At 42.7% G+C, this 26,395-nt stretch overlaps 1 protein-coding gene across 2 annotated transcripts in view; it reads right to left on the bottom strand.

Moving 5' to 3' along the window:
• Positions 1–26,395, bottom strand: part of fto (FTO alpha-ketoglutarate dependent dioxygenase) — a 243,943-nt gene that overhangs the window by 153,114 nt on the left and 64,434 nt on the right. For both annotated transcript variants that reach the window (XM_080427366.1, XM_080427365.1), the window contains exon 9: positions 20,780–20,899. In XM_080427366.1, coding sequence (XP_080283492.1) covers positions 20,780–20,899 — 120 coding nt within the window. The remainder of the gene's footprint in view (positions 1–20,779; positions 20,900–26,395) is intronic.

The following is a 26,395-nucleotide window of genomic DNA, read 5'->3' as shown; positions in this document are numbered from 1 at the left end:
CAACGCCTGTGTTCTGAACCCTGTGCCGTGTGGGAAACGCTCACTGACTGAACTCCTCTCTATAAACAGGATTTCGTTGCTGTTCGGGGGGGAAACCTTTCAAGTCCAAAACCATTCTTTTTTGTATTATTATCTTAAAACAAGCTTACCGGAGGCGTTGTGAGCTTGTAGATCTGCTATTTTCACATATTCTTGTATGATGAAGTAGGGCATTAATTCCCCCCCCCCAACCCAATAAAAAATAAGATGCAGTACGAGGTTTCTGCCTGACAACAACGATTTCTTTTTGAGCGGTGTAGCCGCTCCTATAAGTGGGTTTGGAACCGTCGTGAAAAGACCGTCGTGAAAATGTGTCTTTCGCTGTACTGTGATTGGCTGACTCTATTCACACCCTTTGCTCAGTACTGTGATTGGCTAGCGAGACGCATGATGAAATTAATAACCTATAAATAGCACCACGCACTTAAAAAAAAAACTTTTTTTTTAAGTGAGCTTCCATCACTGTTGTTGCTAAATAACGTCCATATATATGTCCATATATGGAGATTTCTGTGGCCCCTTTTCCACCAAAAGAACTTTGGCTCTAGAACTGGTTCCGTTCTAGATCCTTGGAACTTTGGAGCTTTCATGGAACCAGCCTGGGAGTCCCCAGTTGCCCCAGGTTCGATTCCAGGCCTGGCCAGCAATGTGTTGAATACAACCGGTCAAAGTGTATATTTAACGGGGGGGAATTCAATCGTCAATGTCAGTTTCCCTTTTATTTATATTTTTTTAAATGATGATTTTTGGGCGGTGGGTTGGGACACTGTGATTGGCCCATTAGTAGACCCCTAGCTGTACTGTGATTGGCTGACTCTATTGGCTGACTCTATTCAGCACTGTGATTGGCTAGCGAGACACATGATGACATTAATAACCTATAAATAGGATTATGCACTTCCAAAAAATGTTTTGGAAGTGAGCTTCCATCACTATGATGACCACTGTGATGACCACACCGCCCACTTCACACTGGGTGTGATTTTTCACTTGCTTTTGCCACTGTTTATATCGCATCTGCATCTACCAACCTGTAGAATAGAGACACGCCCACTTTCCAGTTCAGGGCAAGAAAAAAAACAAGTATTATTTGGTTCCAGTTCTTACAGGGTTTTAGGGATAAAAGAACAGAACCGGTTCAACCCCGGTGGAAAAGGGGCCTCTATCGGTCAGTCCATGCCCCCTGTTGTGCCCATATATGGAGATTGTTCTAGAGCTCCATGGAGCTGACTATTGTATAATGTACATCTTATCTATACATAAATGTATATGTTTATTTTATTTTATTTTGACACCTTACTGATGGTGTTGCCTTGACTGTCTCTCCATCATGCTGAATCTCCTTTTTTCCCCCTTGCCCTGTAATCTGTTTTTAACTGCTGTACTGTCTTTGGCGCCTGAATTTCCCCTGCAGGATCAATAAAGGTCTTATCTCTCTCTCTTATCTCATGTTCCTTCATAAGCGTCTTTGTTTGTGAGAGGTGTGCAGACGCAGAAACAATGCTTAGAACTTTCCAGCTTGTATGCTTTCCTCCTGACTCACCTGTCTCTCTGTCTGTGATCCTAACTTAACCACTTAAAACCGTATATACTTAGTTAAAGGTAGGGTAAGTGCTGTTACTTGTTAAAATAATTGTGAAATAGCTCCATATTCTGATATAATAATTGCTATAGAGTGTTTGTTCAGTAACAGGGGTCTCTGTGTCTCTCCAGCTCTTTAATAAACACAAAATGCATTTTCAGGTTTGGGATACCAATTTTATCCAATCAGGAGAGAGAACTCATACAAGATACAGGAAGTGATGACACAAAGAGATGAGCAGACAGAATTGGAACTGAAACGATATAAAATTGAAGCTGATAAATGGTTGGTTGAACATTTGCAACCCACCTGAACATTTATTTTCTGTTTATTAAAGAGCTGGGACGATGGGGGAATACTATTAGAATATAGTGCTTTAACCTTTAAACAACTTTTACCCCATCTTTAACCAGAGTCCCCCAGGGATCCATGATGAGCTTGTAGATCGTCTATTTTCGCAGAAAATTCTACCCAGAAATATGACGTTAGGGTTCATGTAGTTAAATCTTTAAAACCGTTATCTTTCTTTCCTTCATCTCAACGCACTCTACAACCCTCCCTCCCTCTTCTTTGTCTCATGCCCCCTTACTTCACCCCCCCCCCTGCCCCCCCCCCAAAAAATCCTCCACAATTATCGCCAACATCTTCTCCCATAATTCTCCTCTTTCTTTGCGATTCTTCAAGCGAATCAGACAATTTTACAGTGTCTTCCCATCAGAATCCTCCCATTCTCTCCCCTCATTGTTCTCTGCCGAGGCTTTACGTGCTTAAGACCCCCGAACACTATGCCAGCTCTGATGACTTTGGAAAATTAGAGAGGGACCGGTGTGTGTGTGCGTGTGCGTGTGCGTGTGCGTGTGCGTGTGCATGTTGAGTGTGTGAGGGGTGTGCATGTATGCAGTTGTGAGCTTTTGTGTATGTACTGTATGTGCGTGTGTGCGTGAATGCAGGTGTAGACGTGTGCGTACGCACATGTGTGCGTGTGTGTGCGTGCATGTGTGTGCATGGGTGTGTGTGTGTGTGTGTGTGTGTGTGTGTGTGTGTGTGTGTGTGTGTGTGTGTGTGTGTGTGTGTGGGGGGTGTGTGTGTGGGGGTGTGTGTGCGTGTGTGTGTGTAACTGTGAGTATGTGTGTATGTGCATGGGCAGGTGAGGAGGTTCAGATGAGGTTATTAGGATGCTATCACGATGTGTGTGTGTGTGTGTGTGTGTGTGTGTGTGTGTGTGTGTGTGTGTGTGTGTGTGTGTGTGTGTGTGTGTGTGTGTGTGTGTGTGTGCGTGTGCGTGTTTTTGTAACTGTGAGTATGTGTGTATGTGCATGGGCAAGTGAGGAGGTTCAGATGAGGTTATTAGGATGCTATCACGATGACGGAGAGCAAAACTCATCATAATTCAATACACAATACAGTATGTATACTGTATAGATATAGTAGATATATATTCTATGTAGGCCTATACTCTGTTCTATTATCACTCCACTCACCCAAAGAAACACAAGTAAAAGTATATGTGCGTGTGCGTGTGCGTGTGTGTGTGTGTGTGTTCCTTCATGAGATCCCATCTCTGTAGAGGAAAAATAGTTGAGTTGTTTTTTGCCTTTTTTCTTTGAAATTTGAAAAAAAAAGATCTCTGTGAGTATAAAACTAATAATAATAATAATTGCTAGAAAAAGTGCAGCTCGGAGCCCAGGTCTCCACCAGGTCAGGTTGCAAAAATCGGCCTCCTGGTGGAGCTAAAACAGGCATGTGTGAACTTTCACGGCAATCAGATGCTGCGTTCATGATTTGAGGCATTTATTTCAAGACGTGCCACTCCTGCAAACTTTAAATGCCAATCTTAGCCAATGAGGATGGATTATAAAAAAACGGACAGATCCGTCTTGATCACATGACTATAGACAAAATGTGTAGGAGTAATATAAAACATAATTGTTTTGCAAAAATCGGCCTCCTGGTGGCGCTATAATAGGCCAATGCCTCTGCCTTTTATGGCAATCAGATGTGTTCTCACTCATTCCATACTTTGTGGTTGCACCATATATACAGACACCTTGTGCAAATGAAATTCAACATTGCACAAATCAAACAAGAGGAAAAACTTTGTTTCTGCATTATTAGAAACCAAACAAACATGTTTTTTTGTCAGTGATAATTTCCCTCTATGCAGAGCTCTGACATGTTGCAGCTAGGAGAGTAAACAATTACACCTGGATCAAAGCACTGGAATAATTCCATGTCAAGCGCTGGTTCATGCTAACGTCTCTAGTCAACTATGAGAGGGTGGGCCGACACTGGTGGGAGATGTTCAGAAATCTCTCTTTCATCTTTTTTTCACTCTCTCTCTCACTCTCCTCTTCCTCCTCCCCCCCCCCCCCCCCACCATCAACCAGCTTTTCAACACGCACCCGGAGGCAAGCACACAAACAAACACACACGTGCACAGGGTGCGAGAACACACGCGCACATAAACATGCAGGAGTAAATCCACACGCACATTTTCCTGTCTACACAGGCATCGTTATAATAACAAATCTCCATCCAAAAAGGCACAAACACCCATACCACACGCTCTGCTCTTTAGATAGATAGACCTTTATTGATCCTGAGGGAAATTCAGTTGTCATAGCAGCACTGCGGTAAGGATGAAACAAATAAGAACAAGTGCAGAATACGTGGTAGAGTAACGCTAATTAAAATAGGATAACGATATAAAAGACAAGTATAAAGACAACATCCGACCTAGCCCTCTGCTGAAAATAGAAGCTACTGCAAGCTCATGAGCTTCTAAGAGCTTGTAGATCGGCTATTCATCAGCACGGGACACCGTCATACGATGATGTATATAAATCAAGCTTTTTTCTCTCTCTCTCTCTCTCTCTCTCCAACTCTGTGTTGGTTTATGTACAACCCAGGATGAGAAGAGGCATTGGCCCTGCAGCAGGCCCTTGCCGTCCGCGCTGAATGCGATTAGACTAAGCAGTGATTAATCTGAGCTGCCCCGTAAGCCCTCCTTACCACCCTAATGGATGTTATCTCCCCTCCTCTGAAGGCTTATCGCTACTGATCGAGGAGGAGGGGGGGGGGGGGGCGGGAGAAGAAGAGGAGTCCAGACGGTGGAGAGAGAAAAAGGGAGAGCGAGGGAGAGAAATCAAGCTGAAGAGAGGTAAGTAAGTAAATAAAGAAGGGCGCTCGGGTTGGCGCAGCGGTATAGTATATATGGTATATGGTATAAGTGGTAAAGTATATATATGCCACCACCGAGTTTAGGGTGATATTTGTCACCTACTCCTACAGGCTGGGGCTGGGGGGGAGGGGGGAGTGTTGGGCGGAGTAGGACGGAGGCTCTACATCCTCGCGGTGGATGCTCCTCCCTGTCAGGTGAGTCAGTGGGATACGACAGCAGTGACAACACAGAAATGTGTTTGGGGAGGAATGAATTGGCATAACAACTAAATTGAGGAGAAAAGAAGGTAAAAAGCAGGAGAAAAAAAAGTAAATGGTGACTAGTAGTGTGTGTGTGTGTGTGTGTGTGTGTGTGTGTGTGTGTGTGTGTGTGTGTGTGTGTGTGTGTTGGGGGGGGGGGGTATCGGTGGGACTGTGAAGAGGAGAAGACAGATCAGTCGCAGTAAAGTGCTCATTTGCTTTCCTCTAAAAATGACACAAGCTGACTTCAGAGGCTGCCGATAGAGTAGAAAGGGTGTCGGTGCTTCCACCGTTTGCCAGTGAACAAAAAAGAAAGTAAGTGAATAAATCTAAAACAACTTTTCCTTTTTGTCTCACATGACACAAAATTATGCAAATAGGGCCCCAGTGAGTGAGTGAGATGAATGGTTTGATTGATGGATGGATGGATGGATGGATGGATGGATGGATGGATGGATGGATGGAAGGGTATAGATAGTTGGTAGGTATAGGTGAGTGATAGCCTTGTGTAGCCAGACTATATCACTGCGTGGATATGAGTCTGGTGCTTCAAAGACAACGTTTTTTTCCAAGCGGCGGGATCAAAACAATGGCTCTGGACGTAATTGGTTACACCTACAACCAACTACCAATTACAGTCTCCCATATTTGAATACTGGGCCCTGATTGGTCACCCCTGACTTCAGGAGTAGGAAATGGATTCACAACGGAGCGGTGCTAGACCCAAATCGCCCAGGGCATTTTTTTTGTTGCACTGGCAGATTCGTCTGGTCCGAGGCTAGGAGAGTGAGTGAGTGAGTGAGTGAGTGAGTGAGTGAGTGAGTGAGTGAGTGAGTGAGTGAGTGAGTGAGTGAGGGAGTGAGTGAGTGAGTGAGTGAGTGAGTGAGGGAGTGAGGGAGCGAACGAGTGAGTGAGTGAGTGAGTGAGTGAGTGAGTGAGTGAGTGAGTGAGTGAGTGAGGGAGTGAGTGAGGGAGTGAGGGAGTGAGGGAGCGAACGAGTGAGTGAGTGAGCGAGCGAGCGAGCGACTGAGTCAATGTGTCCTTGAGCAAGACACTGAACCCTTAACTTCTCCGGGTGAGCAGGTCGGTGCCTTGCATAGTTGCCCCCGTCATTGGTGTGTGAATGTGTGCGTGAATGTTATTCCCATTGTAAAGTGCTTTGGATGAAGGCGCTATATAAATGCACCATTTACAGATATTTCATCCCCACGGTACATTCAGGTTTCCCGTACGCTGCACAGGCATACAAACAATGCAGTGACCCCCCTTAACTCTCAGAGATAGACACTGAGGATGTTACTGCGTAGGCTACTGTAGACTGCATGTGTCTGAAAGTCAAAGTAGCTTGCAGCACAGATAAGAACGGGGGGGGGGGGGGGGGCGTTACGTCTCTGCAACAAGCTGCAACATCAAACGACGTCCCTGCTTCATCTGAATTGGCCATACCGGCACGAGTGTGTGACGGCCATGTAGCTCTGTGCTTTCCATATTAATTAATCCACAGAGCTCATTGTCGTGCCTCATGTTACCGGTCATTGTACCGGCCGAGTGCATCACCGTGACCTGGTTCCTCACCTCAGTTCTAAAGACATTGAGCCCCAGCATCCTGCAGAGGAATACTTAGCATCACAAAAAGCTCCTCCGTGAAATTGCTGAATAATGCTTATGAGGATTCATCAAACAACATACAGTAAGAGATGATTAACTTACTACTAAGCCGGGATCCCAGGCTTGCTTTCTCAGAAAGAAAAGCCTGGGGAACGCTGAAGTGAAAAGTGGATGGGAGGGGGCGGGGCCGCTGGCAGCATGGGAAGGCTGCTGTTCCATAGCAGGGGAGGGGTAAGGTTTGGGATCCGGTACAAGAGGACCCGGATCCAACCTTGAGGAACCATCACATTTGGAACCGTTTTCCGGAACCACACTGTCAGTGGTCGTATGTGATCAGCTATACCATTGCAATAACGGTGGTTCTCAAGCAAGGACCACCATAACTCTGAGAGTGTACAAATTATAATGAAGGTCGAAATTAAATATATATATATTTTTATATATAGGTATCGTTAAATGGAACCATTAAGGAGTTGGACCGTTACGAGGGAATCGTTAAGAAACCGGAATCATTAAAATCCTAAAGGATCCTAACCCTAAGGGGAGGAGCTCATACAGGTACTGCATCAATAGAGTCCACATTAAACTACTGCTCAGTGGAACATCAATAGAGTCCACATTAAACTACTGCTCAGTGGAACGTCAATAGAGTCCACAATAAACGATTGCTCAGTGAAACATCAATAGAGTCCACATTAAACTAATGCTCAGTGGAACGTCAATAGAGTCCACATTAAACTACTGCTCAGTGAAACATCAATAGAGTCCACATTAAACTACTGCTCAGTGGAACGTCAATAGAGTCCACATTAAACTACTGCTCAGTGGAACATCAATAGAGTCCACATTAAACTACTGCTCAGTGGAACGTCAATAGAGTCCACAATAAACGATTGCTCAGTGAAACATCAATAGAGTCCACATTAAACTACTGCTCAGTGGAACATCAATAGAGTCCACATTAAACTACTGCTCAGTGGAACATCAATAGAGTCCACATTAAACTACTGCTCAGTGGAACGTCAATAGAGTCCACAATAAACGATTGCTCAGTGAAACATCAATAGAGTCCACATTAAACTACTGCTCAGTGGAACGTCAATAGAGTCCACATTAAACTACTGCTCAGTGAAACATCAATAGAGTCCACATTAAACTACTGCTCAGTGGAACGTCAATAGAGTCCACATTAAACTACTGCTCAGTGGAACGTCAATAGAGTCCACATTAAACTACTGCTCAGTGAAACATCAATAGAGTCCACATTAAACTACTGCTCAGTGGAACGTCAATAGAGTCCACATTAAACTACTGCTCAGTGGAACGTCAATAGAGTCCACATTAAACTACTGCTCAGTGGAACGTCAATAGAGTCCACATTAAACTACTGCTCAGTGGAACGTCAATAGAGTCCACATTAACTCTTTCACTGCCAAGAGTATTTTCATAAAGTACTCCCCCAGTGCCAGCAATTTGCGTTTTTTTTAATTTTGTAATTTTGTAATTTTTCATTCAAATAAATGATCTGATTGGGTTTTTAAACCCATAATACAGTTCTACCAGTAGAGAGCAACAAATCGACACATTGATGATCTCGCTGGCTCACTCGCCCCCTCCCAAACAGGCTCACGTCATATCCGGTCATAACCGGATGTTGACATTTTTGACAATCGTTGATCGGGCTAAATTACGATGTGATACACGACTACGATGACTGATCGTCACCCAGACCAAAGAGAGTAGACGTGGACCTCTCCGTTTGTTTTTTATACCGTGTGAAAAACCGTGACTTTCCCTATTCTGGCCGAAAATGATCGCGGGAAAAAAATGAGGACCGGAAACGGAATCTGCGTCATGAAACCGGAACCCAATGAGTCTGAAGGAGTCAGGAAGCGAAAGTGATCATGAAAAATAAACAGTATAGCGCGACCACAGTCAAAAGTAAAAACTCGGGATTAGAGTCCACAATAAACGATTGCTCAGTGAAACATCAATAGAGTCCACATTAAACTACTGCTCAGTGGAACATCAATAGAGTCCACATTAAACTACTGCTCAGTGGAACATCAATAGAGTCCACATTAAACTACTGCTCAGTGGAACGTCAATAGAGTCCACAATAAACGATTGCTCAGTGAAACATCAATAGAGTCCACATTAAACTACTGCTCAGTGGAACGTCAATAGAGTCCACATTAAACTACTGCTCAGTGAAACATCAATAGAGTCCACATTAAACTACTGCTCAGTGGAACGTCAATAGAGTCCACATTAAACTACTGCTCAGTGGAACGTCAATAGAGTCCACATTAAACTACTGCTCAGTGAAACATCAATAGAGTCCACATTAAACTACTGCTCAGTGGAACGTCAATAGAGTCCACATTAAACTACTGCTCAGTGGAACGTCAATAGAGTCCACATTAAACTACTGCTCAGTGGAACGTCAATAGAGTCCACATTAAACTACTGCTCAGTGGAACGTCAATAGAGTCCACATTAACTCTTTCACTGCCAAGAGTATTTTCATAAAGTACTCCCCCAGTGCCAGCAATTTGCGTTTTATTTTATTTTGTAATTTTGTAATTTTTCATTCAAATAAATGATCTGATTGGGTTTTTAAACCCATAATACAGTTCTACCAGTAGAGAGCAACAAATCGACACATTGATGATCTCGCTGGCTCACTCGCCCCCTCCCAAACAGGCTCACGTCATATCCGGTCATAACCGGATGTTGACATTTTTGACAATCGTTGATCGGGCTAAATTACGATGTGATACACGACTACGATGACTGATCGTCACCCAGACCAAAGAGAGTAGACGTGGACCTCTCCGTTTGTTTTTTATACCGTGTGAAAAACCGTGACTTTCCCTATTCTGGCCGAAAATGATCGCGGGAAAAAAATGAGGACCGGAAACGGAATCTGCGTCATGAAACCGGAACCCAATGAGTCTGAAGGAGTCAGGAAGCGAAAGTGATCATGAAAAATAAACAGTATAGCGCGACCACAGTCAAAAGTAAAAACTCGGGATTTCTCGTGCTGGCACTGAGGGTACTCGGGAAAAACTCGGGATATCTCGGGGCGTGGCACTGAGAGAGTTAAACTACTGTTCAGTGAAACATCAATAGAGTCCACATTAAACTACTGCTCAGTGGAACGTCAATAGAGTCCACATTAAACTACTGCTCAGTGAAACATCAATAGAGTCCACATTAAACTACTGCTCAGTGGAACGTCAATAGAGTCCACATTAAACTACTGCTCAGTGGAACGTCAATAGAGTCCACATTAAACTACTGCTCAGTGAAACATCAATAGAGTCCACATTAAACTACTGCTCAGTGGAACGTCAATAGAGTCCACATTAAACTACTGCTCAGTGAAACCTCAATAGAGTCCACATTAAACTACTGCTCAGTGAAACATCAATAGAGTCCACAATAAACTACTTACTGCTCAGTGGAACGTCAATAGAGTCCACATTAAACTACTGCTCAGTGGAACATCAATAGAGTCCACATTAAACTACTGCTCAGGGAAACATCAATAGAGTCCACTACTGCTCAGGGAAACATCAATGGAGTCCACATTAAACTACTTACTGCTCAGTGAAACATCACTAGAGTCCACATTAAACTACTGCTCAGTGGAACATCAATAGAGTCCACATTAAACTACTGCTCAGTGAAACAAACATGGCGACTGCAGAAAGTAACGTTACGGCAACAAAAGCTACTGATGTGTCTGACAGGTTTGTTTATTTTTTGCAGTGCACATACCTCAGGAAAGGTTTTAATACCTTTCTCTTCTAATTTTGCTTTTTGATATGAATTGTTTGACATCATTTGTAGTTTTGGGAGAAAAAAAAAACACAGACGGTGATTGAAGGGCTGGCCACACAGAACTAACTAACTAACTAACTAACTAACTACTAACTAACTAACTAACTAACTAACTAACTAACTACTAACTAACTAACTAACTAACTAACTAACTAACTACTAACTAACTACTTCAGGTTTTGTTCAGTATTGGTCAGGGATGTGAAGTCACGCTAAAGCCTGGTTTACACTTGGTTGAGTGCCTGTGTCGTGAACCGAAAATAGCATATCTATACGCTGAACATGCAGGGTGCGACATGCTGTGAGCTTGTAGACGGGCTATTTGTTGTGTGCAATATGGCACGCCACCAGGTATAAAACAGGCATATGTGTGATAGTAATAGACCCAGTCATAAATACACAGGAATAAACAATCACTATCAGGGCCACCTGCCTTCAGGCACCAAACCAAAGGTAAGAGTGAGTTCTGAGACTGAGTTCAATAGAGGTATCGTGTGCATCTGTAAGCACAGTATGTACGTCCGTGCGCATGGAAATATATACAGTATGCATACCTGTCCGTGTATGTGTGCGTGAGTGTGTACAGTACATACAGTATGAATGCCTTTGATCATGCGTATATAGCCATGGTTATGTGCAAGCCTAAGTGTGCATTCATATACTGTGTGAGGGCACGTGTGTGTGTGTGTGTGTGTGTGTGTGTGTGTGTGTGTGTGTGTGTGTGTGTGTGTGTGTGTGTGTGTGTGTGTGTGTGTGTGTGTGTGTGTGTGTGTGTGTGTGTGTGTGTGTGTGTGTGTGTGTGTGTGTGTGTGTGTGTGTGTGTGTGTGCGTGCGTGCGTGCGTGCGTGCGTGCGTGCGTGCGTGCGTGCGTGCGTGCGTGTGTGTGTGTGTGTGTGTGAACAGTTTGTGTCTGACTTAATGCATTCAAACGTCAGTGCCCGTGCCCGTGTGTGTGTGTGTGTGTGTGTGTGTGTGTGTGTGTGTGTGTGTGTGTGTGTGTGTGTGTGTGTGTGTGTGTGTGTGTTCTCGCATATCCACTCAGCAGTGAAAGGGTCCCCCCCTTCTTCGTGCAGCGATGTAGCCGTGAGATTCTGTCACACACACAAGCCTCAGAGGGATTCCATTCACTACCTCTGTCTTTAGGTACAAAGCTGCAGGCTGCACTGGCTTCAGGTAACATAAACGCTCGCTTCAAGCCACCACGTATCTGCCCATGAAATTCTCTAAAGGGCTTTAAGTATTTACCCAGAACACTATCAGGCACTGCCGAAAATTCAGCTTACCCTGTTGAATAAGGACTTCAAAGAGAATTGCAAAATACCTTTGCCCGAGACTTATGCTACATTTTCCTCCCTTCTCTCTCTCTCTTTCTCTTTCACACTGTCTCGCGCGCTCCCTCACTTCCGTCCGTCTTGCTTTTTTTCCCTCCATTTTATATTTCCGAACACGAGCCGGAGCGTAATGTAAAAATGTATTATCAGCCATATATTTCGTCTTTAAATGAATAATAACAATAATCTTTGGGTAATTTCTTTTTTTACACCGCTCGGTCTAAATAGGGCAAAGCGAGGGAGCTAATATAGAGGCGCGGGTAAACAAGGCTGTGCAATAATGAAGGTGTGGATTAGGCCTCTAGTCTATGTTGGGCGATAAGGAAACACAGGTGCTACTATCCAGGTAGCAACACACACTGACTGTCAATGAAGGATATGCTGTGCCACTGTACTGCCATTCACTAAACACACACACACACACACACACACACACACACACACACACACACACACACACACACACACACACACACACACACACACACACACACACACACACACACACACACACACACACACACACACACACACACACACACACTAAAATGTTAATTTATCTGTGATAGTGTACAAATGGATCCACTATCACAGATATACAAAATGGACTTGTACTTTTACTGTGTACGGTACAAACATTCAAATACACACTTTGATAGCACACACTTTCACACTGACGCACACAGTGGGTTTATAGAAGGAAAAATAGTAGTACAAATAATAGTATAGTGTAACAAAGTGCACAAAAATGCTGAAAATTAAACTAACAGAGACAGAAATGTGATTTGAATGCTATGACACATAATGCCATTTTTTGTTTTAATCTTAAAGATTTTACAAGTCTAGTTCACCATAACAATTAATCTGGCCTCCATGTGTGCTTATAAAAGCACATATAAAAAACACTGTTCTCACATTAAAAAACACCTCTGCTTAACATCTTAACAACCAAACCCCATATAGACTCTGCAGGCTTTCAAAATGTCCACCGTCTCTTTCCCTCTCCTAAACGGGCCGGCGGCAACAATAAGCCGATAATAATTTCAAAAAAGAAAGAAAAGAAGAAAGAAAAAAAAAAACTCACAGAAATTATTTACGGTGAAACGGCAACAACAGCGAACCATAACATTTATAATGTTTTACAAAGCCATCAAATAAGTGGAGAGGGGATTAATTGCCCCGGCCCGACCTTAAAAATAATTATATGAGCGGTGCAACTCTAAACTCCAATGAAATTGATACACTTTGATAATTAGATTCTTGGCACTGACCCGCTCAAGTCAATAAAGGTTATTAAGGCCAATTGCTGCCTAAACGCATTACGGGGGCCAGGGTAAACTGTCCATCCACGGGCCCCCCTGCTCCACCAGCGCCAATATGATAATCCATTCTCCGTTGGCAGGGGGGGTGGGGGGGTGTGGTGGGGTGGGCTGTGTCTGCACTCTGCCTTACAAAACCAGATTGGATTCGCTTAACCTTTTCCAGGGCTTTGATCAAATGAGCTCACACAGCAATAACATTTACATTGACCCCCCTCCTCTCTCTCTCTCTCTCTCTCTCTCTCTCTAGGCTCACCCTCAAGAGAGCCCATCACCAGCCAGCCAGCCAGCCACCACCACCCCTCCTGCTCTAGGTCAATAACCTAATCAGCTATCAATGGCGAGCAGACAGGCGGGGGTATGATTGTGCTGCACCCCGCCTCGCAGATTGTTGCTAAAGACCACTGTTAGAAAGAGGAGAGAAGATGAAATGGTCACAGAGACACAGACACACCTTCAAGCATGCATACACACACACGCACGCGCGCACACACACACACACACACACACACACATGCACGCAGGAGAAGAAACAACATGCGCTACAGTTGAAGCGCGCACACGAACAAGAACCTGTCAGTCACTGTTACTGCAGCTGCATGTGTATACAACACAAGAGAGTGTGTTCTATTTACACATGAAACATCAGTGTTAATTTATCCATTAGTAACTCTGAGATTGTACAAATGTAACCAAATGGATTACATGTGTGCGTGCGTGAGTGCGTGCGTAGCCAAGCTGCTTAAAAAAAAACAGTGAGTGACAGCGCGAGGGCAGGGACTAGAGGAGAGGCATGGCCCCTGTAGCCGTTCCTGTTTTGTACATCTTGAAGTAAACAAATGTATTCAACTGTGCGGATCACGTTTATTGGGAGAGTAGATTAATGTCCTTGATGCCGCGTTGAAAAGATTCTCCATCTACAAGGCTTGTTCCTCCCCTGTCAAACGACAAGAGGGAGAGAGTCACGGAGAGACAGGAAGACCGAGAGAAATACAGAGGAGGGATAGCAAGAGTGAGAGAGCCAGCGAGTGAACTAGAGAGAGAGAGAGAGAGAGAGAGAGAGAGAGAGAGAAAGAACAAACAGAAAATATATTTTTCACACAAGAGAGCGTGTGTGTGTGTGTGTGTGTGTGTGTGTGTGTGTGTGTGTGTGTGTGTGTGTGTGTGTGTGTGTGTGTGTGTGTGTGTGTGTGTGTGTGTGTGTGTGTGTACTGAAATCTCTTTGCATCCGTGGTGGCTTTTGAAGTTGTGAGCTGAGCATCCACAGAAGTCAGGAAAGTGACAAATTAGGGGGGAAAAAGCTGTAGTGTGCTAGCAGAGCTGCTAAATCAATTAAAGTCACACCGAGTGCATACATTAACATCAACGGCAAGCACGCACAGACACACACACACACACACACACACACACAGAGAGAAAGGGAAAAAAAGCGGAGATGGGCTGTTCTCCGCCACAGTGAAAAGAGGAAAGATAAAAAAAGAAAAATGCCAAAGCGCCGGCGGTATTTAAAATATTCTGCATAATGCCGGGGCTCTCTTCCCTATTGTCAGCCAGGTGGAAGCTATTCATTGTCGCTGGTTTAAGGAAATGTCACTATTGTATGATAGGTATGATAGGCGGGGGTCCTGGGGGAGAGGGGGGGGGGGGACGGAGGGGGGGGACGGCAGACCAAAGCTACCCGGCCAAACAGGCTGGAGCTGGCTCTCCACACACATCCACGTCTGGCCTGGATCACAGGGGAGTCCAGCCCTTTACGCTCCTGTCCCTCTTATACCAGTGGTGCATGCGTACTGTCGCGTACAGACACACACACACACACACACTCAGGGACATGGACATGCGCACACATGCCCACTTGTACCATACAAACCATACATTATGCTATACAAACACATACACGCAGCAATGTACACTTGTAAATACAAACAGTACTGTATGTGTGCACATTTAGTATAAATGTTATACGGTACACAGACTACACACACACACACACACACTTATTCAGTAAAGAGGTATACATTCAAATACACAAAGGCAAACTAAGAGGGCAGACACATTATACCCTTATACACACACTTTATATCTACACACACACACACACACACACACACACACACACACACACACACACACACACACACACACACACACACACACACACACACACACACACACACACACACACACACACACACACACACACTCTCTCTCTCTCTCTCTCTTCAATGCTCTTTATTTAGCATCCCCACATCTCAGTTTCCATTAAGGAGGCTCAGTTTGGAGAGAAAAGACAGAAAGAAGTGAAGAGTGAAGAGCCGGACGTGGGTTGGTTTTTTTTCTCCTTCTTCTTTTGGTTCTGTCTCTTCTTCCTTTATCAGAATGTCATTCAAATGGAAGCCTGGGCTATTTGCATGACAACAGGCTGAAGAGCAGCCACCAAGCCCCCAGGAGAGGCAGAGACACTATCCATAAAAACACACACACACACACACACACACACACACACACACACACACACACACACACACACACACACACACACACACACACACACACACACACACACACACACACACACACACACACACACACACACACACACACACTCACACACACACACACACACACACACACACACACACGCGCCTTTGGATCCTGTACTACTAAATACACAAGTGTGATGTACTGTATAATTCATAATCTATAATTTAACTCCACGATTGTGCAAATGTAACCAAATGGACCCTATACAATCTCAGAGTTGCTGTACAAATGGGCAAATTAATACTAAAGATTTATGTGTTCATATGGTGATTTATGTGTTTAAATAAAAAGTATGACTAGTAAGAAATAATGGGAGGCTGTTTTGTTTAGCTATTCATGATAAAACAATGGTTTGTATTTTATTGCAAAGCTGTAAAGTTTGGGTTTTTATATAATGGCATGGTAATTATTTTGTCCTCATTTCAAGTTATTTAATTATTTCAAGCACTATAGTGGAGATTTTTACAAGCAAATATACAATTATGGAGAAATACACTAGCATGTGTGCAAAAAAAGCTAATTAAATTAGTGATAGAATATTTGTATTTATTACATTTTCATTTATTTAAAAAATGCTCATAGGCCAGCTATTTTAGCAGCAAGTACCCGTGTCAAAACCTAAAACAAATGCAATGTATGGATTTGAGGAGGTGAAATACATCATTCTAATAATGTGCTATAAATTTGTGAAAATTTTAATTTCATCTGACGGCCGAAAAAAAACATTAAGATCCCTGTATCGAAAGCGGCAAAAAGGAAATCTATAAAGTCATATCTATAAAAACGTAAAAGTGCTTTTCATCAGCATATTGCCGTGGATGCATGTTATGTTAATATTGCTTACGAGAGCAATACAGTCGCCCGCATCTCCATTCTCCTCAGTGAAACAATTACATTTATGCATTCGCAGTTTTCGCACCCGTCCTGTTTTTTTCCTCCAGCGGGTCAAACAAACTGTACATTTCTGCAGTGGAAATGTCTGGTGTTTTAGCGGGTGTTTGACACAATAGGATTTCCTCGTCGTTCATCTGAACAATTTCAGCGGCGACATTTGTGACAGCATTCTGGAAATTATAAATGACAATAACGATATTACAGAACCGATGTTAACTACAGAGAAAACTGGAAGTTCCATTACAAATTCAATTCATGAATGTGTCTTTCTTTGGTGTGATGCTATGCCCCCCCCCCTCCCACACACACACACACACTACATCCCACATGTGGACAAACACAGGAACACGCTCACCCACCCACCCACCCACACACACACACGCACACACACACACACACACCCACCCACCATACACACAACACACACACCCACCCACCACACACACAACACACACAAGGGAGGGAGATAAAGATAGACGGCAAGAAGCAAAGAGAGAGAGAAAGAGAGACAGAGACAGACAGAGAGAGAGAGAGAGAGAGAGAGAGAGAGAGAGAGAGAGGGGGGAGAGAGAGACACCCCTCACATCTCACTCCCTGCCCTCGTCTAAATGTAGGTCCAAATCACGCACTTCATCTGGGCCCAGAGGTGGAACTCCAGATGAGTTTAGCCCCTCCGTCTACCCCACACACCACCACCCTCCCCATCGCTGGACTCAGTGAGGGGGAGAGAGAGAGAGAGAGGGGTAGAGAGACTACAGCTGTGACTGGGGGACTGTGAGAGCAGCAGCACTGCCTCTCCTCCTCCAGCTCCTGTCTTTATCCCCGCCTGAGTATTAGATGTGATTACTGCTCAGCACTCGCCACTGACAGAGACAGAGAGCTCACAGAGAGAGAGAGAGAGAGAGAGAGAGAGAGAGAGAGAGGTGCTCTCTGTGCTGTAGCTGCTGCTATACAGTGATACAAGAGTGCCCCCTGCTGTTTGACGGTGCCTTGACGTTAACCTCACATGAAGACAGCTTGAAAACAGGGATGAGCTGATAGTGTGTGTGTGTGTGTGTGTGTGTGTGTGTGTGTGTGTGTGTGTGTGTGTGTGTGGGTGTGGGTGTGTGTGCATGTGTCAGTCTGGTTTTGTCTGCATCGTGGTCTTTGTCTGTCTGTCTGTCTGTCTGTCTGTCTGTCTGTATGTCTGTCTGTCTGTCTGTCTGTCCGTGTGTCTGTGTGCCTGCTGTGTGTCTGTGTCACCGGTTATGTTACAGTATGGGTCAGTGTGCGTATGCATTGGGTAAATGTATGTACTTTACGTGTATGCGGGTATATGACACCCAGGATTTACAGTTTAATGGGAGTGTAGGGTGCGTGCTTTAGTGCTATGTATATTCACGGTCTAGCAGCAGTGTGTGTGTGTGTGTGTGTGTGTGTGTGTGTGTGTGTGTGTGTGTGTGTGTGTGTGTGTGTGTGTGTGTGTGTGTGTGTGTGTGTGTGTGTGTGTGTGAGTCTGTACTCGTATTACTACAGTATACTTGTGAGGGCGAAATGTCCGCACACGTACAGTAGAATTTGAGAAATAGCCTTTTTGAGTACAATTTCCGTGGTCCTCTCAAGATAAATAGTTGTTTCATGGTTAAAAGAAATGTTCAGATTCAGGTTGGGGTTAGGATTAGAATTAGGCAGTTCAGAGGTCAGATTTAGGGTCAGGGTTGGAGTTATGCCGATTTATATACTTACACACCGGAAATAGCAAATCTACAAGCTCATAACACGCCGTGCTGCAATGCGTTGTGAGCTTGTAGATCTGCTATTTTAGTATTAACCCCGTAGCATCAGGGTTATAGGGTTCAACTTGGCGTTAATAAAATAGCCGTCCACAATTTGGTACGTCCTCACTTTTGTATAACAATACAAATGTGTCAGTGTGATTGTGTTGCGAGTGCGCGTACGTGCGTGCGTGTGTGTGTGTGTGCGTGTGCGTGCGTGCGTACGTCTGTGTCATAATATTTACAGCTCAGGGCATGTGAGTAAGGCGTCTTAAATGCTTGCGCTCACCCCCCATTTGATTTGTGTGGCTGATACTACCGAGTGATTTCTTTTTTTTTTGTTCCCCTTTTAAGTGGTTGTGAAACTAATAAGCGAGCGCCCACGTACGCCGTAACCGCCGCCAATAAAAAAAAAATGGCACAAGGTTGAATGTTGAAATACGTGACACAATCCCTTACAACGTACACCTGCACGGCGGAGTCAGACGGTACATCATGTCGTCTCGTTGCTGCATACCTTTCCCTTCTGAAGAACATTATTGAACACTAGATCACTTGTGTAGTTTGGGTTAACCCGTTAAGACCGGGGACGACATCTGTGTCATTTAATAGCAGATCTACAAGCTCGTACAAGCTTGTAGATCTGCTATTTTTGAGAAAAAATAATCGTGAAAATGTGTGCAAATCTTGTATATTTTAAAGCGAACATTTGTAACTGTCAAATGTCTCAACAAATGTCTTCATTTTTATGAAAAACTGTTGTTGCTATATCAGTGGTGCTCAAAGCTTTTCTTGTCAAGGGCCCCCCAAATTATGTTTTTGGGCCACCGATCCCCATCAAAATATGTTGCTCCAGGGACCCCCAGAATCAAGATTTTAGTTAGAAACGTTGTTTCAAAAATATATATGTATTCAACACAAACGTTCACCATTTTTCAAACATAGCATTCTTACTATGAGCTTGTAGATCTGCTATTTTTGAATAGCCAAAGTATAAAATAACGGTTATAATGCTCAAATCTAAAATGACACAGATGCGTCCCCGGATTGAATGGGTTAAGAGGTGCAAGCTGCAGCATGCTGGGGAGTTCTGAAGAAAAGCGTCATAAACCAAATGATATAAAAGAGATTCAAAACATCTTCATCACAGCTGTCTCAATTATGTTGGGTGTGTGAGGGGGGGGGAGAGAGGAGGGGCGAGGTGGTTATGAAATGTCATGTTTGCCGCTTTTGCTAAACACCAGTTTATGGTATGAAAGAGGCATGGAAAGATACAAATCTGATTTAAAAAAAAAAAACGTGATCAGAGATTAAAAAAAAGATCCAGACATTATGGAAAAGGCGGAATTTCTAGGGGCAATCGTCAAAAAAAAAAAAAAATCTGTATACGGGAATACTGGAAACCCAGACCTTTAGGACATTTAATATACTACATATGCAATGCAATTGACACTTCCACTAAGTACCTTACTGTTTGTGAGAGAATAGATTTTTAGCATTCCTACCCTTGTCAACGCTAATCGCAATTTATGCTGTGTCGTACGACCACTGAAGACAGCGGATATTCAACTGAAAAATGAGACGCGTAAACTCAAGTTATTTTCGGCGAGTTGAAATTTTCAAAAAGTGATCTCTCAGCACCACTGCCATAAACACGTAGTGTTGTTGTTAGTAGGCATAAACACAGGAGCACCCGGGAGAAAGTGGACTAAGAAAGGAGAGGAGCCAAACTGAGTTCCTGTTTCTATACACAAAAAAGGAGGTGGTGGCCCCAAAGGCAAAAACTAACAATTTCTTATTAATATTGGTTTTACCGAATGGATTCCCAGATTGAGAGCAAAGTGACATGGTCTTAGGACAAAGCATAGATTTTCATTCTCAACCTATAACGACCCCAAAATAGGGGACGCCATTTTGACAGTGTTTGACAGTATTGAAGAACACACAGAATAGGTCCCGAAATACTTGGGGACCACTTTATCCATTTTATCCATTGGCTATTCAAAAATAGCAGATCTACAAGCTCAAAGTGCCCCACTTCGTGCGGTGCCGCAAGCTTGTACATCTGCTATTTTTGAAAAATGATGAAAAATATTAGAACTGTTTAGAAAATTTTGAATAATTTAGATAAATATTTTTCACATAAATCTTCTCCATCGGGGGTCCGTTTTCAGATGGGGGTCCGCTGCCAAATATATATAAATTTGGGGGTCCTTGACATGAAAAAGTTTGAGAACTACTGGTGTACCACCCAGAAAAGAAAAGAAAAGAAAAAGAAAGTAAAGAGCCAGAGACAGAGACCACCTTTTGGTCAACGTTTTTGTGTCATCCTTTTAGCATTTCTTAACAAACATGTTAATAAAGTGTTCACTCAATCAAAAGCGTGTGGTCAGCTGTGCTGTGCTGCGCTGTGTTGCAATGCATTGTGGTTCTTCTTACCATGGTCTCCATCAGCCTCCAGTCTGTCTCCAGCTGTTCCATGGGCCTGTTCCACCAGCTGCAGAAACGGGCGTAGCGCTGGCCCTGGAACCAGTACTGTCGTAGCCACTCAAACTCCACCTGCGCGCGCACACGCACACACGCACACACACACACACACACACACACACACACACACACACACACACACACACACACACACACACACACACACACACACACACAAACACACACAAACACACACACACACACACACACACACACACACACACGATGTCACACTAATAATTGTTTTTGGCATTGAACATTGGAACATATGAATAAAAAAATACATTCCTGTTTGCCTCGCAATCAAAAATCTGCACAGGGCCGATATGACAAATAACTGAAATATACAAAGAAATTACTGACATATTAATTAATTGTACACTTATATAGGTATATATAGTATAAATAAAATACATAAAAAGGTACAAAAACTGTCGCATTATAAGCTTTTTTTTATGTAAGAACATTTTTCAACATGGAAACGATTATGACAAAATAATTGTGATTATCTCAAATAATTGCAATTAGACAATTATGTAATAATTGTGACAGGCCAAACACACACACACAACAAAGGATGTTTTAGTGTACCGCACACGCAAGAGGGAATCCCTGTTAAACCAAGGGGAGATTTTGCTCAGGCAGAGTTGTATAAGTAAGAGTAGGGGGAAACCACCTCAAACCACTGCAGATGTACTAGTTATGTTGTAACATACTCTACCATGATACAAATTGGTTAAAATAACATGTTATTCATTGAAATAAGTTCTGCATTGGAGCTTTTTACAACTCATTTAGATTGAACTGGAGAGGATTGGCTACAGGAACAAAAATATATTCTTAAAAAAAGAAAAAGAAAGAAAAAAAGAACGTCTTTATCGTCCTGTGAAGGAAGTTTGGTTTGCTACAGGGTTTGGTCATAAAAAAAAGAAATTATAATAAATCATTACAATACATACTACACAGACGGACATCAGTTGAAATGCAAACTTTCAGAATCTGGAAGAAAACTTGATGGCTTTTCCCATGCATGGCTGAGAAAGCGTTCCTCAGTGACAGCAATGAAACATAAAAGCACCACAATTACTATTTAAAAATGTCAAATTGCATCAGTTGTGAAAAGAAAACAGTTTTTTAAAATACATCATTCAGAAGTAAGTTATAATCACTTCCATCAGCGCTACATTCTTTAGCCCCAGTGAGCTATCTGCAGCCTTCTGTCAGCATTTTTCCACATTTCTTCTGTCTACCGGTTTTGACACACAACTTAGCAGTCTGTCAGAAGGAGGGATTCTCGGATTTGGTGGGGAATTTAAGAGAAGTCCCAAAATGAAAACGGTGTTTAGGAGCATTTGACATTAATATATACAGTAATGACAAAGTTCAATATATCGCATATCTGCAATTAAACACTATATGTCAGTATTAAACAGCAAAAAGAAAGAAAGAAGAAAAAAAAAACGTTTTACTATATGACTCACTTTTAGAGACCTAAGAGTTTAATGAAGGATTTGGATTACTATTAAGAGTTCTGCTCCAAAGAATCTGTCAACTTTCTGAAATAATCATAAACCATAAGTTTATTAACATTTAATTTCCTTACAATATATTCTGTAGTACAGTCTGTATTAGTGTTAATAAACTAAGTTACCAGTGTAGGAAGCGCTAACAATCCACATAAAATAAAGCAGATGTCCCCTCTTTACTTAGTTGAAGCCTATCTACCTTGCTGTAAAAAAAATATATATATATACAAGATATATTTTATCTATATTTCATGAACGTAAATGACAAACAGATGCCAGCTTCCCGTGCTGAACTTTTCAGGAGGCAGAATTACAGACTCTCTCCCTGGCATTGGAAGGTTGTGGAAGAGTTTGTGTGTCTGTGGCTTGTGAGAGGCTACCGTTTTGCTGAAGTGGGCGTCACGGTTTTTCAAGTGGTTGAACAGCTCATTTTTGAAAGGAAAGTCCTCGTTTGTTTCAACACCGCGTTGCTCCATTAGCTGCAGTTTCATAACTGTGTCATCGTCTGTTTCTAGTGGGACCGAGCATGAATAATCACACACTCAAACACTTGTACTGACTGACAAGGCCCTGGGCGTGTTGTGTGTGTGTGTGTGTGTGTGTGTGTGTGTGTGTGTGTGTGTGTGTGTGTGTGTGTGTGTGAGAGAGAGCAGTGCCCTCATGCCAAAAAAAAGACCACTAACATCTTCCAAATGGTCAGAGATTTACAGTATAACTTCCAACCTTTTCAGAGGCCAGATCCGTGGTTCCAAAATAGTGTGTCGTGAGACAAGTCCAGGTGTTACTTGAGAATTTGTGACAACCGCACATAATTATTGCAATATATATACTACACAATAAGCTCAGATTTTTTATTTGCTATATCAGTACTTTGTACACCCAGTTCCAAATAAATCATTTTAACCACTTTAACCTTTTAACTTCAAAAATAGCAGATATAAAAGCTCAAAGCGTGTGACTTCATGAGCTTGTAGCCTATAGCTTGTATATTTTTGAAAATCGTGAACATTTGTGCATGAATGAATGAATGAATGAATAATTTCATTTTTGTGTCTGGCTGCCTTTCACAGGCCATCCCTTACGGCACTATTCAGACACAATTAAAGAACACATCATTTCCAGTGCCAACATGCCGACGCCAAAATAATAAACAAAATAAATAAATACCACAGAACTGTACACATGACTCTGATCAAAAGTACAGAGACAGTTTAGTAGTCTAATTGTCAAACTATAGAGTGGAGGGCGAGAGAGAGAGAGAGAGAGAGAGAGAGAGAGAGAGAGAGAGAGAGATAGAGAGAGAGAGAGAGAGAGAGAGAGAGAGAGAGAGAGAGAGAGGAACAAGGAGAGAATAAACAGAAGACAGACTTGAATGTTTAACTTAGACAAGGTGATATACAATACAAGAACTCAAAGTTTAGAGTAAAAACTAGTTGGTATGATCCATCACAGTGCCACTATGCGTAAAAGTTGCAGGTTTTATTCTGTTACAGGCTTTATTGGATAACATTTTAAATTGCGAACGTATGGTTATCAAATAAATATTTAACTAAATCGCTATCCAGGGAGAGACCATGTACTTTGTCGAAGAGGTTTTTCTTTGATATCATGATGAAATGGGTAGTACAATAGAAAGTGGGTTTCATCCTCCACTTCACCAAGTTCACAATAGCCACATATACTGTAGTCTTTGATCTAATTCTGTTCCAGTGTACCGTCCTGTTTCAATATGTAGTGGAAATATTCCCTGAGTGAAACCGTGCACACAAGATCGCTGGCTCTTAGATAGATCATACAAAACATATTTTTCACATTCATACACAGTTTTAAACTGACAATATGTACGGTACCTACAGTATATGTGTAGGTTTGTCATAGATTTCTTCCAACCATTTAGCTCTATATTTTATCATGGCCGGTTCCTTGAACATCCCCACATTCACCCTCTCTCTGCCTGTGGATGTAGAGATGCTCAAGTCCATGCTCCTGGAGAAGATCAAACACTTCCAGCGCCCAATAACCTACTTACTACTTGCTATTCTGTCATCTGGCAGGTCAAGCGTTCTGTTCCACAGGTTTATCACATTAATCTTCCACCTAACTTCCCACGGTATCCATCCCATGTCACCATTAACTGCAGTTATAGGAGAGAAACTCCCGGAAAAGATCTAATAATTGTGCAAATCTTTGAATATACAGTACATCTTTTTTACAGGATTATTTTTTTTAACTCAAATCTTTGCTTCTGGAAAATATTTTTGAGACGGGGGTCCACAGCCAAATACATCCCAATGTGGGGGTCCTTGACATGAAAAAGTTTGAGAAACTTTAAAGGACCTTGAATGGAATGTTTTTACCTAATTAGAGAGATGTGGAAATGGGCTGTGATGATTGTAGGGCGGAGAACAACAACAGCATCCCAGGGCACACACACACAGAATAATGCATTAACCCAGACATTAAGATTACTTATTATAAATGTGAATTTATGTATAAGTTTACAGATTGTTTTTGATTTTATGATTTATGTGAAATTATGAAATTATAAAATAAAAAATAAAGACAGACACACAGAGATACAGTGTGTGGACGATGACTTAAAAACACACACACACACACACACACACACACACACACACACACACACACACACACACACACACACACACTTTACACTTTACACTAGTACCTGAAGACTCCGCTCTCTCTCTCTCTCTCTCTCTCTCTCTCTCTCTCTCTCTCTCTCTCTCTCTCTCTCTCTCTCTCTCTCTCTCTCTCTCTCTCTCTCTCTCTCTCTCTCTCTCTCTCTCTCTCTCTCTCTCTCTCACCCCCTCCCCCCCCCCCCCCCCTCTGTCTGGGGGATGACAGTCTGGGCTTCTTTGGAGCTCTCTCCTGCCTTCCCTCCACAGGGACTGGTTTTGTTTTCTCCTCTTTTGAAGTGCTGATTTAATCCTCGCTAGGATGCTTCATGTAGCCAGGTGTAGCCTATCCACGTCTGGCTGTGTCTTTTCCACGCGTGTTTGCGTCTGTGTCTGTGTTTGTCAGTCTCACTGTGTACACAATTGCTCGTGTGAACGTGTGTGTGTGTGTGTGTGTGTGTGTGTGTGTGTGTGTGTGTGTGTGTGTGTGTGTGTGTGTGTGTGTGTGTGTGTGTGTTACTATACTTGTGAGGACCAAATGTCCCCACAAGTACAGCAGAATGTGAGAAATAGACGTGGTGAAGACCGTTTTTCTTGTCCTCACAAGAAAAATTGTCGTTTTATGGTTGATTTTTTTTTTTAGATATATTTACAATCAGAAAAAGATTCAGGTTAGTGTTAGGTTTAGGATAAAAAATGGTTAAAGGTTATATTTATATACTTTATACTTATTAGTTGCGTGCCAGACTTGTCATGCGCCGAAAAAAAGCCGATCTATAAGCTCACGTGTCGTAGTGAGCTTATAGAGTGTTAATGGCAAAATGTGTTAAAAAATGGCATTCGTAAAATCGCTGTCCTAAAAGGCATTATGTCCTCACAAGTACAGTAATAGAAACCTGTGTGTGTGTTTGTGTGTGCGTGCGTGCGCGTGTGTGCGTGTGCGTGTGAGTGTGTGTGTGTCAGAGATTGCCCCAAATGCCGCCAAATATAAATGAAAGGCGCAGGGAGTTTGCCCTCCCCCCAAACATCCTACAAAGCACCGTCGTCCCCATAAACAATGCATGCCCCGTTTCCTTTGACATACACACAACTGTACAACACAGGGTTGTACTGCACGGGGTACAAAGGAGTCGAGTATCAAAATGTCTGGCTAGGTGAGCTTGCGAGAACTATTGTTCCTTCTCCAAAACTCACAAACAGCAACAATAAGCTACGAGTTTGACGCTAGAGCTTAAGTCTTTATACCCTACTAGGCCTTGGATCAAAAACAGGACAAATACCGTCATTAATATTGGGTGTTTGAACTTGCTACAGTTCATCACAAGTCTAGATAGTGTCTAGCTAAACACATACACGTATCATACTGTCTTTAGGTAAAGTGATATATATATATATTTATAAGT

This window comes from Gymnoscopelus braueri (assembly GCF_963280865.1).
Source record: "Gymnoscopelus braueri genome assembly, chromosome: 1".
NCBI lineage: Eukaryota > Metazoa > Chordata > Actinopteri > Myctophiformes > Myctophidae > Gymnoscopelus > Gymnoscopelus braueri.
Note: the sequence above shows the minus strand (reverse complement) of the source record. Positions and strands in the feature narration are given on the sequence as shown.